The following is a 17,967-nucleotide window of genomic DNA, read 5'->3' as shown; positions in this document are numbered from 1 at the left end:
CTAACTAAGATCCTAGAATCTCTGATTAATTTTTAAATTTATATTTTCACATTTGATCAAAATAAATTACTATTTCAAAAAAATTTTGCGCGAAAATTGCGTGCTTTAGATTCTACCCTTTTTAGAAATGTTGAAAACATATTGTTTTTTCGTGTAATGGTCCATTTATAAAAACTCTTAACTGTCAGCTGTTGCGCAGTCTTTGTTTTTTCATTGCCAGCTCATAGCCACAAAAATGACAATCTTGTTATCTTGTCAAAGTCAAGTTTTGAATAAATATTAGGACACCCGTTAGTTTTACTAGTACCTTAGCATCAGTCCTCATAAACGCCCTATCATTCTACTTAATTACTGTTATACATATAAGATGAATATGAATTTCGTATCTTCTGTCTAATAAATATTTATATCACCTGGTTCTCTGTATAAAGAGACAGTCAGTCAGTCAGTCAGTCAATGGAGATGTTGAAAAATAATGGTATGAAAGCTAAACACACATATTTAAAAAGACAGAACCAAGAACAAAAAAAAAAGGCATATATTCATTTTCCTGTCTTTTTAACAATGACAAATAACTTTAGTTTTCAAAGTTGACTCTACGAGAATACATATTCGATGTGGCTGTTGTTATTGTTGTTATTGTTATGTTATATTCATTTTCGGTCGAGCATATGTTTGTTGTTTTCTACATTTTACAAGAACATGTTATATATTCCTACACCATATATATATAAACACCACTCGAGAGACATCTCTTCTACTATCCTGCACCATTCAGAATGACAAAGGCAGTAGATTTTTTTTCTATAGCGTATTTACAGTGGAAGTCGGATATAATAACATCATCGCATGTAATGAAATTTTAAGGCCAATAGTTTATTTACTTCTTCTCAAAATAATTTCCGCAATTGATTTTGTCATTTTAGTCGCTGTTTTAAGGTGTAAAATATTAAACAAATTACAAATGAAATTTACAAAATTTAAAAACTCCCGTCAAATTTTTCCGGTACGGAACCCTCAACTCGCATTTGAAACATATCTTAGAATAGTCTCCATTAAATTACCTTTTTCCTTAAAGCCTTTTTCAAGCTGAGCCGACCTTGATGGTCATAGCCAATATTTAGTTTTTTCGGGTAGGGACACCTAAACTCGCATTTGATACAAAGCTAAGAACACTCTCTATTAAATTATCTTTCAAACGAAAACATAGCGGTCAAACTTATAACACCCGTTTTTTGTTTGTTCGGAGGCTAACAATACATTCACAGATCAAAACAGAGTATTTAAATGGAACTTATTTCGTGTGCATACTTAAAACCATAAAAAACTCCATGTGAGTTGGATAATCGTATATGATGCATGCGCAATAAAGTGGGTATTCGACAAGTTTTTGGAAACCATATTGGATGATAAGTAAAAAGTCCATAAAAAGTGTTTGCTTATAATTATTATCTTATTAATATCTTAAAAATATAACAAATTAAAAAAAAATATAAGTGTCGTGGGACACTCGGTAGGCGCTTACTTTTTTATTCAGATTTGCTTTGATTTTTTATTGGTTTGCATGACTGATTATGCACATGTTCAATTTTGTAACATCATTTTGTGCTTTTCTCTTCTGTGTTTTTTTTTTTTTTTTTTTTTTTTTTTAAATATTCCGTGAGACTTGTAGTCGATTTGCTATTAAAAAACAATTTTGTTTTCCAATTTTTCTCTCACGATACTGTTTGCATATCTGTGCATTGGTAATTCTGAAAATTTAAAGTATTAATTTCAGAAGTCAAATACTTGTTTTATGGTTTGAAGAATTCAATATTAAAGGAACTTTAACTCTATACTTTCGAAACCAATATGTGCAGATATCACCTTCATTTGGTTTGATCAAGATATTTAATATGACATAACACAAAATTTCCTTCTTCTTACTTTGAATTATCTCTATTATGCTTAGCTTCTTCTGATAACTCACAACTCATTTTTTGAATGAAAAAGATAAATTTTGGACAAAAAATATAAATTGACAGATTGTAAATTATTTCAATATATTCTCAAAATTCATGGTAAGCTGAATCTGTTAAAAAGTTTTAGTTGCCCCGGCAACACATCGTAGGATTTTGGGGTCGTTTTAAATTGTTGCACATTTTTTTGTTTTACTCCCAGCCAGCAAACAAATTATAACGTGCAATAAGGAACATTATTCCAAAAATATCGATTTAAATAACACACCAAAACGGCACTTATGAGGTATGCTCTAAAATTGGAGATGTCATAATAAACCTGTACGGCGACATAATATCCGTCATGCACTACATATTTTGTTTGTATTCTTATATAATATTTAAAGACGATAGAAGGCAATTCACTTACATATTGCTTAGATAAACAAATACATATAGTTAACTTGACACTTTTTTTTTTCATTTGTACACACACTCAAACTCACTTACACATACACTATAACCACACCTAGGTCGTGTGTTCCTGTAGGAATGGGATATGAAGGTGAAGTGTGTCTACTGCTAGTAATATTTTTCATTTTCTGTGGCTTTTGTAATCGGCCTTATGCATTATATATTCGTTGGATGTGTCTTTGTTTTTTATGACAGTATTTTATTTTTACAATGTTTTTAAATAATTTTCACATATTTTCTTATTTGCCTAAGATAGGTCTCTGCAGGGAATTGTGTGGAATCATTTTTGTGTTTGTTAAATGATAAAAAACGTAAATTGTTGTATATTTTGTGGTATGGATAATATAAAATTTATGACGATAAATTCAATATTTTTGAGAATAAAAATTTTTTTATAGCTTCATTAATAGCTGCATTTAAAATGCTCGCCTTACAGTTTCATTACGACGAAAATACAATTTAAATTTTTCCAGTAAAATTTATGAGTGGTAAAATTGTTTGAATCCTATTAATAAATAAAATAATCATCTAGCTGTAACTTCAATTATGAGAATTTGTTATTTTTACATTACTACCCCCGAACCAGAAAAAGGGGTGTTATAAGTTTGACCGCTATGTGTGTCTGTCTGTTTGTCTGTGTGTCTGTCTGTGGCATCGTAACACCTAAACGGATGAACCGATTTGGATATATTTGTTTTGCTTGAAAGATAATTTAATGTGGAGTGTTCTCAGCTGTTTTTCAATTCCGATTTTAGGGTTCCGCACCCGGAACAACTAAAAAATAGGTGATGTTTCTCAAAATCGATTCAGTTTGGAGAAATCTCTAAGGAAAAATGTAATATTATGGAGTAAACAATTTCTCGCCGGTTCTTAAATTTTGTAAATTTGTTAGACTTGTTAGACTTATTTAAGACAGAAGTGAAAGTAGTGAATTGAACTAATCTAAAACTAAACTAAAAAAATTTCTTTCTTACAAACTTGAACTTCATCTTCAAGACATATTTAATGTGTTAAAAATTAAAGTGTAAAACTGGTAAGAAGACTATGTATAAACTGTGTTAAACAAAGATAATCAAATGTAATATTGGTTTTGATATTTGTCTTGGCCTTGCTCATTAGTATATGAGAGTACGTGGGCGCCGTAAGATCAGAATAAATAGTCAATAACCAAAACAGGTACTTTATGGTATGCTATAGCCTTTCTGCAGCGCTACATACATTGGTATCTGGCAAATATGTTGGGTTTATTAAAATTAAATTTCGCAAAAGAAATTATTGGTTTCTTTTATGAGAAACAATTCTGCAATTTAAAGATTTCCTTTTTCCTTAAGCCAGATGTCAAGATTCAGCAAACCTGTTAAAGAAATGTTTCTGAAAGAGAAAATCCCGTGTTTAAAAACAATTTTCGAAAACCAAAAAAAAGACAGAAATTCGACATAATAATAAACAATCTGTGGCTCTGAAAAGAAACGTTTTCGAACGCAAGTTTCTAATATCACAATGTTCATTTAAGGGTAGGTACTTCATCAATCCATATACATCCGGTATAACTTAATTTCATTTCAAGCAGACAACATGTTTCTTGTCTTATACAAAGTATCGTAGATATTTTAAAATGAAATATATCATATTGATATCCATCTTAACTAGTTTTGGCTAAAGCACGTATATGTATATTATGCACGTATATTCTCAGGTGCCAAGGTACGAATCATAAACTATAAACTGCAAATTCTTGAAATTTTGATTTTTTCCCTTATATATCTCCGATATCCCAAATACCTTTAGCCATTAAATCTAGACTATCACTTGTCTATATTTTATCGAAAAATAATAACACAATTTTTCAACCAATATGAATTTGAATGGTTTGTTTGGTTTAGTTTCAGAATTTAAAATTAATCTCCATTTTTGTATTCAAATAAAAAGATCCCACACTGATCATAATTTCTACGTACAAAGTATGTTTGCGTATATGAGTATCGGACATATAAGTGTAACAGAAAATTGAAAAAAGCCGTATTCAATACCAAACTGTTAAACAATTTTCCAAAATTTTAAGTATGTATACATACTATATATATGTATATATATATATACTGTAGTATATATATATATACTACAAGAGATTGGCAGTAAACTCTCGTTACAGCTGTATGGAACATTAAACCATTATAACGATGGTACGAACTATGTGAACTTGCTTACCAGAGAAAATCGTAAGGAACTAGCTATATTTCGAATGGGAGATTGTAACTGGAACAGTAACAAAGATAAGGATGAAATATCAGTTTGTATGTTTTTAAATTTTAGGTATTGAATTGTGACATTTAGATTTAAAAATATTACTTTTCGCGGTATCAACAATGATAATTTCTTTCTTTTCTCATATTTCCCATTTGTACTTCCATGCAACAAATGACACCTTGAGTTGATTTTTTAGGATGTAAAATTGAATTCTATCTTCGTTTCCGTAGCATTAACAACTGCGTCATTTTCTTTCCTGATATAATCTGTTTAAACGCTGATTCACACTTTTTCAAAAAAAAAAAACAAAAAAAAAACAAGTGAAAACAAACAATTGACTGAGTTAATTGTTGAAATACCATGTATAGGAAGTGTTGATAACTCTGTCACATTTCACATACATACATATCTGACATATTTAACTGATATTATCTTATAATGCGCAAGTGTTGATGCGCAATCGTTTGTTTTTTTTGACGTCACGTAAATAACAAAAGATATTCACTTTGATATTAATACATACTATAAAATTTGCACCTAATTAACGCCCTCGTGGGTAAACAGTGATGTTTACAACCATTTTCACGAATCACTTTAACATTCATAAAAAACAGTTTGTAGTGTCTTTATAGTATGAGACCTTGATTTTACCTAGGCTAGTGACAGACGTTCATTTATATGATATCATTATTAAGTACATAATTCTATGATCCAATAACTTCCAAAAACAAGTGAAAACAAACAATTGATTGAGTTAGTTGTTGAAATACCATGCATAGACAGTGTTGATTACTCTATCACATTACACATACATACATGTCACACACACATAACTCATATCCCTATATAATACATACTATACAATTTACACCTAATTTGCGCCCTCACGGGTAAACAGTAATGTTTACGAAAAAATGTTTCAAACAAAAGTTGGTTATTTTTTTATAAGGAATATTTTTTACACTTACACTTTTGTTCTATCTCTAACGGTTTACAAGATGGGTCCTACGAATCCAAGACCCAACTGACCTATGTTGCTCATTTACGTCTTGAGTGCGCTGTAAAAATTGCAGCTTGATATCTTTTTTCGTTTTTGAGTTATCGCATTGACAGACGGACAAACGGACAGACAACCCAAAATGGACTAATTAGTTGATTTTATAAACACCTATACCAAAATTTTGTTAATAGCATCAATATTTTATTACAAATATGCATGGTATATTAATATGAGTTGCTATCTCATACGTTTTTATCTTTTTTTTTCTAGATTAAAAATAACTAACACAAAATCATTGGGCATAGACAATCGAATTTCGTTTAAAAATAAGAAATATATTTTTTTAAATAACTAAAAATTGAAAACACACTAAAGAAAAAAAAATCTACTATGGAGAGGACAATTTGAAAAAATCAAATTTTTTTCCCAAAATACGAACTTTATATATGAATCCTGTAGATGTTATGTGTATAACTGGACATCGCTTTTCTATATATATTTCGATTAATATATTCTTGAAGGTAAATGTTATATAGAGATTTCAAATCTATGGAAGAATATATAAATAGCGTATCTGTTCTCCCTTTGTACCGGATATTTTCCCCACGAGTGATTATCCCGACACCTTTATTGAATCAACAACCATATATTTTTCATGAGGACTTTAAATAATTCTCCGCGGTTGAACCCATAAAATTAGTTTAGTTCATCCTTCGATACTGCTTATTTATTGTGACAGCAAGAAAATGTAAGTAAGGAACTTATGTTTGAATACGGCTGAAATTGTGATAAAAAAGAGTGCCATATCACATACTCACACAATATAATATCTTATTCCCAACATCTCGGTTCGTAATAGATATTACTTGGTTTCGATATATGTGTATATATTTTTTTTGACGTTGTCGACATCCTTACGAACTAACATTTACTAAAGAAAAAAAAAAGCAACAACATATCTAAAAAATAAAATAATAAAAATAAAAATTTTGTTTATTTTTTGTCTGTTTTTATTGCCAAGAGAATAATTTAAAAATTGTGTTTTATATATGTGTCGTTGTGTCATAAAGAATATATACTGTAAATAGCTAAATAAAAACATATAATTTTACCTCCATACACAATTTACCTTGGTGTTACCGAGACTATTTACACAAAACTGAAAATTTTCCCCTTGTATTGTTCTTTTATACAATCAAAGAGCATGCAATAAAGTTACTTTTAAGTAGTGTTGTTACGGTGTCAGTCTTTGCAGAGAGGGGAGAAGCAGTTTTCTAGAACATCCATTATTGTAGCATCGCTTCTAAAAAATAACCTAAGGATTTGGTCTTTGAGTGTACAAAACCACAACCTGTAGGAAAATGTTTTCAGTTTTGCGACACTAGCCTCCCTAGTATTTATGCCACAACGAACTTTTGCAATGTATTGAATCTCTATCGTCTGTAATTTATATTAACATTTTAAATCTCAAAGTTTAAGACCGGGTTATTATTGAAGTCGAACAAAAGGGCTTTGTTCTACGACCAATTACATTCAAGCACATCCAAATAATCACTCCATAGCTAAAATGTTCCACAACTATTTAATACAAATGAAAATTGACAAACCAATTATAGGTTTTGACAATCAATCGATCAGCAGTATCTTTAAAGAACTCAGCTATTCACGGATCCCTTTCTTGAAAGCACATCTCCTGAATGTTGTGAAAAATGGATTAGGTAATAAATTGTAGAAAATATGTAGTTTACGTTATAAAAATTACAAATTCACTGATATTATCCAATATTCTAAAAATTAAAATTTTAAACACTAGAGAAGACGCATCTAGCAAAAATTTGTTAACATTTTATAATTAAAAAGAATAACTTTTATTTGGAAAGCAGATAGATGCAAGTCGATCCTAAATCGGATCTTAGACCATTTTTGCCAAATCCAGCTTAGATACAAAGTTTCATATCGATCTAAGCAAAATGGGAATACATTAACTAGGTAAAATTTTGCAAAGTTCAGCATTGACATAAGATTAATGATTCATTTATCTCCTCTCTCATGTTACTCTTACTCCTGTATACAGAAGTCACACGAGTATTTTATATGCGACTTTTCCTCATGTTAAGTGAATATGATATGCTATTATAATTGTACATACAATAATTTTTCCCCTGCAAATATTTAGTCTATCGTTTTAAAGTACGGGAACTCTACTAAAATGATATTTTTGTAAATATTGTTTTTGTAAAATATTGAATACGTTGATAATTTGTGACATGTGGAAAATAATAACATAATTTTGCCTTTTTTTTTAACAAAAATAAACTTTAGTTCTTCTACCTTCGTGGTATACAATCTTTATTGTAAATTTACACGCACTGTACTTAAAGAGTCTAGCCGTATAATAAGCATAATAAGCATATGAAAACTACACTTTGATGAAGCCGTGTTTCACACCCCTAACCCCTTTAGTAAGGGAATGATAAGGATAACAACCCTTAACGTAAAATTTTTTTTCGGTATATTGAAGATATACCGAAATCATCTTCATGAAATTCAAACTGTCTGATGAAGTCGCGTCTCACACTCCTAATCCCTATAGTAAGGGAATGATAGGGGTAACAACCCTGAACTTTTTTTTCTTGGTGCCTATTGATGATATCTTCATGAAATACAAACTGTACATTAATATCGATCAACTTATTGAAATATATATTTTTTTTAGAATTTTTGCAATATTACAAACTGTAAAAAACGAGAGAGATATTTTTGGGGTGGTTTTTGATACGAACCCTTAAAGTGAAACCTACCAAAATAATATATCTTATTTGTTAATTATTTAACTTTTACATATTAAAGTTATAAAAGGATCGAATTGGTGGAACATAGCATAAAAAAATAAAAATAAATTACAGATATGTGGTTATAGGAAATAGTGTATTATACAGAATATTCATTTCAAAAGTATCAATCCTTAATGTCTCTTAACCTGAATTGATTATTGTTTTGAGAGAAAACATGTCGTTTTAGATATCGAGGGAGAAGTTAACAAATGGTAGCAAGAAAATTTTAGGGTTCAACCCTTCACCCCTAGCGTGTGTTACCTCGTTTGAAAGGGCATACAACTCCCCTCAACATGGGGGTAGGACCCCTCATCAGACGCGAGTGCAGTTTTCATGTGCTTATACGGCTAGACCCTTTGACCAAAAACTTATTCCATCTGATAATGATATAGATTCACTAATAATGATATAGAGTTATTTTTTGTTTGATTTCTGCCAAATTTTCAAGACTGTCAAGCAACACCTAAATTTAATTTCTGTCAATTTTTCAAGACTGTCAAGCAACACCTTAATTTTTAAAAGGTGTCAGTATAATATGTTATTGATTATCAATTTCCGTAAACTGTATGCTATAAAGTATACGGAATAAAACTGCTATCTCTAATGAAACGAATATTTCCTAACTGGATAAGAGAAAAATGGTAGGTTAGGTAACGTTAGGTTAGGTTAGGTTATATTGGCTGTCCACGAGAAACACAATTAGGCTATAGAGCCCACTGTGGTACCATATATGTATTTTACCACCTTTCCGCCTATAATTTCATTTATCATCTCCTCAATTATTTCGAGAGGCAAAGTGCACCTCCTTCATGCATACACCATGCAGTTCACCAGCCCATCACAACCATTTTTTTTTCGTTTACTGACGGCGGGAAACCAACCCACTGCCTTAGGTATACACCGCAAGGAATTGATTACGCTTTAACCAAGTGAGCTACTTAGGTCGATTGAAAAGTGGTAACGACGATACAAATTTTAATCTATCATAAAATTCGGAATGAAATGGACTCCTTATGCTGGAGATTATTTAAATCAATCAGGTGATCATGCACTAATTATTTAAAATTGATTACCTATTTCTGAGAAAAGGTTCGTATGGACCAATATGACCAACGAGCTACCATTACCAGTCCTTTACCATTTTAGGAGTAGCCTATATGTTATAAAATCAGTTTTAGTGATGCGGGCCGTGAATTCTATTCTTAAAAATAAAAAATAGTCCCGGCTAGTACGTTTTCAATAAAATAGGTCATATCTTCCTGAATATTGTTGATTTTGGTTACTTGTTTTGATATGCAAAATTGTTCTAAGCTTTAATACAAAGGAAGTACTATTTACAAAGAAACTAATACTGCATCGTCCTTTGGTAATAACGCACGGATCTTATTGAATATTTACCATTGTTATGATAAACATCCAACATATAGTGAGTGACCTAAATTCACAGTTGTTTGTCTTTTAACCATCATATATGGGTGCAAACGATTTGTAAGGTTTTTATTGCATTATTTTTATACAAATAGTACTCGTAGTGGTAAACTTGATCAAATGGTAAGCTTGAATAATTGAACATAAAAATGCGCAAGCAAACATCGTTGTTCGTATATTTTTAAAAGTAAGATAACAAATTACATTATTGTATCTGTTTATATTACATAATATATTTATTTTTTTTAAATAGGTTTTTTTTTTCATTTTATTTTCATATTTCTTTGTTTATGTAACGAAATATTACATATGTCACCTGTTATTTTTTATTTTTCAACAAATTTTATTTCAATTTCTTTTTATATGTATGAGAATAAAGTTTATTTCATTTATATTGAACAATTTTTAGGAAATTCTAACTAAAGTAATAAATGAGAAAGTAACTTCTGCCTGTTAATTTTCTACGCCGCTGCACTTATTGTATGTTGCAAAAATAAAACTTGCTGGGAGTAAAATAAGGGATGAAAAGTTTTTAAAAGTTACGGTTGAGTTATTCACAGTATCATAGCTTATATATTTAGAATAAAAAATAGACTATAGTCCTTTTCTCTTCTATTCGGGCCAGAATACTGGAGTCATCAATCAATTTAGGTAGTACGAGCACCAATTAACCTTCTCAAAATTAATTTTATATATAGCACTGCCATATGGCATAACAATTTATCAATAATCAATGGCTTATGAAGAGTATGATCTATGAAACAATATATATTGTTCAGCTTGTAAATAGATTATTCAAAAACATAATCAATTTAACATCAGTGCTCAGCCTGCAAACATCATCATAAAATACCGCCACTTCAAAACCAACGTTGTTCGCCAAATAGCAACGTCTGCCAACAAACTGCAGAATCATTCAAGATATATTTTATTCTAGGTACTACATCTTACACTTCATACCCTTCTGTTCATTTTATTCGAAATCAATAACTTTTGGATATCATCCATGTACATACTATGTTACGATCATTATATTGGAATGTTTATATATTTGTACGTTCATTTATTCAGCACACATTTTCTTTGCTGGTTTTTTTACATAATTTATTTTGCTATAATTTTCAATCTCTCGTACCCTCCAGTTTTATTTTAACTACGGAAGCAAGTCTTACACCACTGACAAGCTACTGTCATGGTTTGTTTCTCAATATAAAAAGAGTTTATACCGAAAAAAAAAGAAAAAAACTAAACTATGTTCTCATTATCTCAGAATTTCATCCGCTGCTACATTATCAAGAAGCTTTTTTATTTAGAAAATAAGGATACAAAAAATACACATCCTACCGAAATTGGAGTTAAAGCCTATGGTTATCTGACCAATTTAGCTATAGAACAATTTATAGCAATATATAAATTAATTCCAAAAAAACAAAATTACTGCCGATCCCATATTAGCTGAGGTATGAGCTGTAACTGAGAAGTTGTTTATAGTTATTTGTAAAGTTTTATAATTTTTTTTTTCGTATCTCGAGAAGCAAGTAACTAAAGTAATCATCTCAAGATTCGCTTAGAATATCAATGGAATGATTTTTGTATTATAACTCTTTTAATAATTTGTTTGCTCATAAAAGAGTAAGAGCAGTTTTCATTCTTTGTTTGATTTGACCAGTTTTATTTCCAGCATGATAAAACTAAAGGCTTATATTATTAATTCTAAAAAAGTACCTGCTAGCTCATACCATCTAATTGGTTTACATAAATGTTATGTACTTTTGGTTTTTCTAGGATGTAAGAGCATATTCTGAATAACCGTTGAAATGATATTTTCTGTAAATATAATTATATATGAAGTCTCATAGCTTTGATATTTTTTATACGTTTTATGTACTTATTCAAAAATAAAATGTTATGATTTTACAAAGCACATGAAAGCATTAAATACAACATTTTCAAAAGTCAAAGAGTAAAGTAATATTATCACAATATAGAATTTCCAAGAAAATAATAAACAGTTAATTAAATAATTTTGTAATTATATAATAATTCAAATTATTTACCTACATATCTAGCTTGGTGGACTAGAACTCTTCGAATGCACATTCTACAAACTTTTAAAGTATGAATTGCACTATTTTTAAAAATTCTGATGGTACACAAACTCTATTTACAAATACCCCGGTTTAATAAATATATTTTAAACTTAAAAGTATTTTTTATTTGCAAAAAAGTCCCATAGCTCATTGTCATAGATGTTTCGTCTGTCACTATAAGATCATTTTTTCTCTAAATCAAATAATCACAGAGAAAAAGTTTGTTAGTAAGTTCTACTAAACTTTACGACACACAACTTTGCTGATTATAAAAGTTTCAGTTTTCCTAATATTAATCCAAAAATTCTTCCAATTAAAACGATAATTTACGAAGCCCTTAGGATCTTAGGATGTTATTCAAGATAGCTGTGACACCCAGTTTATTTAAAAGGCATTTTTTATACGATATTAATTATTATGTCTGCATTTTAGCAATAATAATAATAATAATAATATAGTAAAATGAAAACCATTTGACTTTCCAGCTCTAGAAGATTATTTTTATATAGAAAGGGTATATCTTAGCTGGAAATCTCAATAGTATCCATTCTTTTATTATTATATTATTATTTATTGTCAAAGAAGTCTCTCGAATTATTGTCAATGAATGTTTTTACTTTCGAGACCTCAATAACCGCTCCGATTTTGATGATTTTTTTTTTTTTTTTTTTTTTTTTTTTTTACATCATGTCAGAAGCCTCTCAGAGAGGGAAATAATCAGGAGGGGGAAATGCAATGTTCCGACTGGCAGATTGATGTTCAGCTTAAGTCGCTATGCTGCATGTGTCATTTAAGAAAGAATTTTGCAAATGTATCCCCTAACTTGATGAAATAGGAGATGAAAGTTTGTATTAAAATATATACAAACTCTCAAACAAAAATTGAGTTCACTACTAAACCGATTTTAAAAATTCTTTCACCTTTAGAATGCTATATTATCAGCAAGTGGCATAGTTGTATCTTAATTTCAAAAAAATTAAGGATTCGCACTAAAAGTTAAAATCCAATTATAAGTGAACTGTAAAGTGAAGGTAAGAGTATTGAAGACTATAACATAGATAACTGCCAGTTATTAATATTGTTAAAAATGGATTTCTAGTACATATTACGGAATTTTACAAGAACACCAAATATTTACAGACAATATAAGTTTATTTTTTTATGTATTATAAGCTGAAAAATTGGTAAAGCTCAATCATTGAATAATAAGTTGCTCAGAAAGTAAATAAACAATATTATTTCCATAAAGCTTTTCAAATTTTTTTGGAAGCTTTTATCGTTTGGTTTAAGATGCTTGACTATTTGGACATTTGCATTGATATAACAGTGATATTTCTGATTTTGAATAATATGAGCTATACTTATTCAGACAGTTTTAAGGAGTTTTTACGATATAAAACTACAGCTTTCATTTATTTAGTTGTGTGATCCAAGTTTCCAAACAAACATCTTGGTGTCCACACCCGGTAATTATAATTTGTTTCTCAAACATTTAAATATATACTTACAGAAAATGATTAAGAAATTATCAAAGCACATAATCCGATTATTTTGAATTTAATTTGAATTGAACAAATCAGATTAATAAAATGATAATTATTATGAACTGGTTTCTATCTGCGTGTGGGTGTCATAAAACTGAAAATTAATTTTTAACAAATGAACTTGAATAATTTAAACAGGTTTTAATTATATAAATAGAATTAATTCAATTGTAAGAAAAAAATTAAGTAGTATTTAAAAACTTTAATACATAAATGCCTTATCAAAAGATTTGGTTCACTGTTCTTTATTGGGTCTGTTTTTTAACAGTATGAGGTAACACAGAAATGTGATAACAAAATAGAAATATATAATCATTCAACATTATACATCGAATGATAATTTATATTTCTAACACTTTTAATTCGCTTTTTATACATTTTCATTCGAAACTAATTTTCTGGTACGAAACATATGAGACATTTGAGACATACGAAAGTAATTCCATACAAAGGAAGCTAACATGCTATTAAGTTTTTGAGCTTTCATTTAAAAAATGAAGTTGACCTGATCTTTTTGTTGACTTGAGGTTTAATCCTTTTCCTCATTTTATGCCTTGAATATTCTCAACAACTTTTATATGAGCCATTCTCAATATCCCAATGATTTATTCAACCGTAGTCGTATTTTTGGTAGCCTGTTAGTATTGGTGTCGTGTATAGAGTACTATAGTAAATTAATGCGGTTGAACATTTTGTTGAAAAAAATTTTCAAGACATTTAAAATATAGCTCCTTTCGAAGTTTCTTATTTAAATTAAGCAGTATTTTGTTAAAAAAACAATTTGTTAGCCTAAACACAATTAGCCCAAGTGAAACGTATATTAAACTAACAATAAATGGAGTATTTCTGACTTTTTAATATGAGCTTTGGACCATTACTATGAGTCTAAATCCTGATTTGCAAATCTCAGAATGCTATGCTAATAAAATGGAGTCCGGAAAATTTTGATTTTGTCACACTTTTCCGAATTTTTGTCAATAGCTCCTTAAATTTCTTAAATTGATACCATTCATCTTATATAAATACTGTCAATATGACCGAAAATGATGTCCTACTGAAAAGTTATTGTAATGATCGTAAAGTTAAAGCAAATAATAAGATGTTGGCGGAAAAAAGTATTAGGTTTGCAAGCAAAATGGAAATACAATTTTTCTAATTTTTTTTTTTATTAATTATTTAGAAAGCGTTTATTGTACCGGTTTCATTTAGGTAGAAACTGGTAGGAGCCCAAACTAGATCAACTTCCTCTTTTTACCTCACAACTTTTTTTCAACCTTAAGAAAATTTAAAGCAATTTTTTTTGTTATTTACAGTTGCTGTGGAATTTGTGACGTGTTTACGATTAATTGAAGTAAGAATACCAAATCATACAGTACGCGATCAAAGTGCTCGACTTGAATGCCATTACGATTTAGACGGGGAAGCATTATATTCAGTTAAATGGTATAAGGATGGCAATGAATTTTACCGATTTGTTCCTATGGAAGAAGAACCTGTACAGATATTTGATTTACCTGGAGTGAATGTGGATGTAAGTATTTTTTTTCTGATTATTATATAAATGTTATATACCAGTCTAAGGTTTGGTTTAATTTATCTCAAGTTAAATATAATTGTTTTGAAGCTTATTGTTACACTTATTTCGTGAATTAAATATTATCCGTATAAATTGAAAATGAGATTGTCGATAAACTCACAGATGTATGAGTTAAGATTTAGTTTCGAATAAATAATTTGTTCGCCGAGACAGAAACTTAACATTGAACCTTTATAACATTGGACAGATCCAAAGGCTAATTATTACAAAGCTTAAAAAAAATATTTTATAGATAAGAGGCGAACATATTAATGCATAATTTCTTAATGTCAGACACGCTACTTACGTATTGGAGTAAAAAGTTGCTTGAGTAGATACTACATAAGTAAGAAGGTATTCAAAAGTATCAATTAGTTTAGAAATTTATTTACAGTGTGTCGCATTTAGCCTGAATCGTTTTGCAATTTTGCACTGTCATACAGGGTGATGAGTTACTTAAGCATTAGAAATGGTTAGAGATATCCGCAAAAATAATAAGAAAAAATTGCTTAGAATTCTTCTTCAAACCCATATATCGATTTCCATGACAAAATTCGCTTTTTCGATTTTTTCAAAATTTTGGCTTAATTCAAAATTATTATTAAGTTTATTGCAATATTTGAATACGTAACACTATTAAATTATCAATTTGTCCAGTTTTTTCATTCCATAGCATACTATTTATAAAATAGAAAAATTAATAATGGAAAAATTACAAATGCGGATTTAGTATGAAAATCAGTATAGGGTATGAAAAATTATTCTAAGCAACTATTTATAATGGTTTCTTCCGATATCTGTAACCATCTCTGACGCTAGACAAAATATTAAAAAATCGTCTCTATTTGTCAAATTGTAGTAGGCTGAGTTTAATATTGAGCTTTCAGTTAAGTATTTTGAAAAATGTGTCCCATCACTCTGTGTGCAAAATTTCAAATCGATATTTCTATAAAATAACGAAAATATGAGGGTGTCTTCATCTTAAATGCGACACACGGTAGATATGCACTCAATAATATTAGATATTCAAACTAAGTGATATTTATCTAACTTTTTTAAATAAAACTGTCTGAAACATTCTGGCAACATTGTGTAACGGTTTGGGGATTTGAGATCAGCTTATATATGTTACTTGAGTACGTTAGAGGTTTTCAATTTTTGTTAACACTTTTTTCCCCGAAATAAATTCTTCTAATTCAACTCATTATCTTTACCTTTTCCAAGACTAGGGGATATAATACTTCGAAATCAAAAAACAACTTAATGGGGTTGCATCAGCAAAACAGTTCAAATACTTGGAATATTATGTAGTTGATTCTAGCAAGGGCAACTTGATAGATCTATATATTTTCCACTACCTCTAAAATACCAGTAGAATTTGTATATTCGGAAAAAATTACAAATAAGCGTTGCTAAATTATATTTTTATTAAAAAAAAAAAACTAAAAATTCAAAATATTATAATAGATTTGTTATGTAAGTACCTATATTGTTTTTGTTTTCAGTTGGAAAATTCAACAGAAAACTCTGTAGTTTTGTCATCTGTATCACTTCAAAGCAGCGGTAGATATCGGTGTGAAGTGTCAGCCGAAGCACCGTCATTTCAAACAGTGACAGATCATGGTGATATGGTTGTTGTTGGTAAGTACTAGTTGAAAAATATTTCATATACGTTTTTTTTTTCATAAAAAAAACATTAAAAAAAATTAAATAACACTTCATGTGAACATACAATTTATGAACAAATAATAATGACACACAGTTCTTGAAAATTTAATATATTGTGAATATTCATGATGTTTTTTGAGAGCTCGGTTTACACAAAATTTCCTAGTTGGAAAAAAAGGATATATTTCCTTTTTTAAAATTTGGCAAAATTATTAGAATATAGCATCAAGTGGTGGTAGTCCAGAGAACTAAGTTGATTCATAGAAAAATAATTAAAGAAAAGGGAATTTTTACACAAACTTTATCCCTGTCCCCGATTATTTTGAATAATTATCATAAAAACAGAAAACTCCATCTCGTTCGAAGTATTCTACAAGATATATGCATAGTCACTTTGGAATAAATGCTTTCAGAATTTTAGGCAATGTATCAAAAATTATACACTCGATAAATGAACACTGAGATAAGAAATTTCGTTTTTCGCAATTTTTTCAAGAAAATGGTACAAAATCGGAATTTTTTTAGTTCAAAACTTGCTCCCCTCACCAAATTTTGTTTATCGATACTTGACATTTTTAAAGTTATCATTTTCTGAGAATTTTTTATGAAATTCCTTCCCCCTAAATTTCTTTAAAAATTTGTGTATTACAAATATAGACTACAAGCCCATGCCAAAATGTTTAGGGGAAAATGACCTACCAGGAATTTAATCTTATACGCAGAACTCACTAAGTACCTTTTGTGCAGATGTACACTCATATTTTGCAATACTTTGTATTTTACACGCTATTATAATTTTCTTTGTGTGTATGTTGACTCTGTACTATGTAATTTTGTGCAAACAAATTTCCATAGTAGAAAGAGATAGATGATGATGACGATGATGATGGTTAAAGAAACGAATGATGTATACATAGACAAGCAGAGAAAATAAATTACACAATAAAAATCCTTTGATGTGGAAAAGATTAGTTTCTCATATATTTATGGTTGGTTTGATGCCACTACAATGTGAATCAACGTAATAAGGCAAATCATTCGTGGATCACAGGATTATTCTTCTTAAGTATGTTCTTGTGGTTAAACAATGGTTTTAAAATTACCTCTCTTAATTATTGGTAGCACTGATATCGCAAGATAATGGCAGCCAATATGGTAAGAGCTAGAAA

At 29.3% G+C, this 17,967-nt stretch overlaps 1 protein-coding gene across 1 annotated transcript in view; it reads left to right on the top strand.

The window, feature by feature from the left end:
- Positions 1-17,508, top strand: part of LOC123303002 — a 107,126-nt gene extending 89,618 nt beyond the window's left edge. Inside the window, exons 2-4 of the mRNA XM_044886133.1 lie at positions 14,868-15,085; positions 16,636-16,771; positions 17,456-17,508. Coding sequence (XP_044742068.1) covers positions 14,868-15,085; positions 16,636-16,771; positions 17,456-17,508 — 407 coding nt within the window. The remainder of the gene's footprint in view (positions 1-14,867; positions 15,086-16,635; positions 16,772-17,455) is intronic.
- Positions 17,509-17,967: the final 459 nt, after the last annotated feature.

The sequence above is a fragment of the Chrysoperla carnea genome, chromosome 1, assembly GCF_905475395.1.
Source record: "Chrysoperla carnea chromosome 1, inChrCarn1.1, whole genome shotgun sequence".
NCBI lineage: Eukaryota > Metazoa > Arthropoda > Insecta > Neuroptera > Chrysopidae > Chrysoperla > Chrysoperla carnea.
The sequence above is the reverse complement of the archived record's forward strand: the minus strand, read 5'-3'. Positions and strand labels throughout refer to the sequence as shown.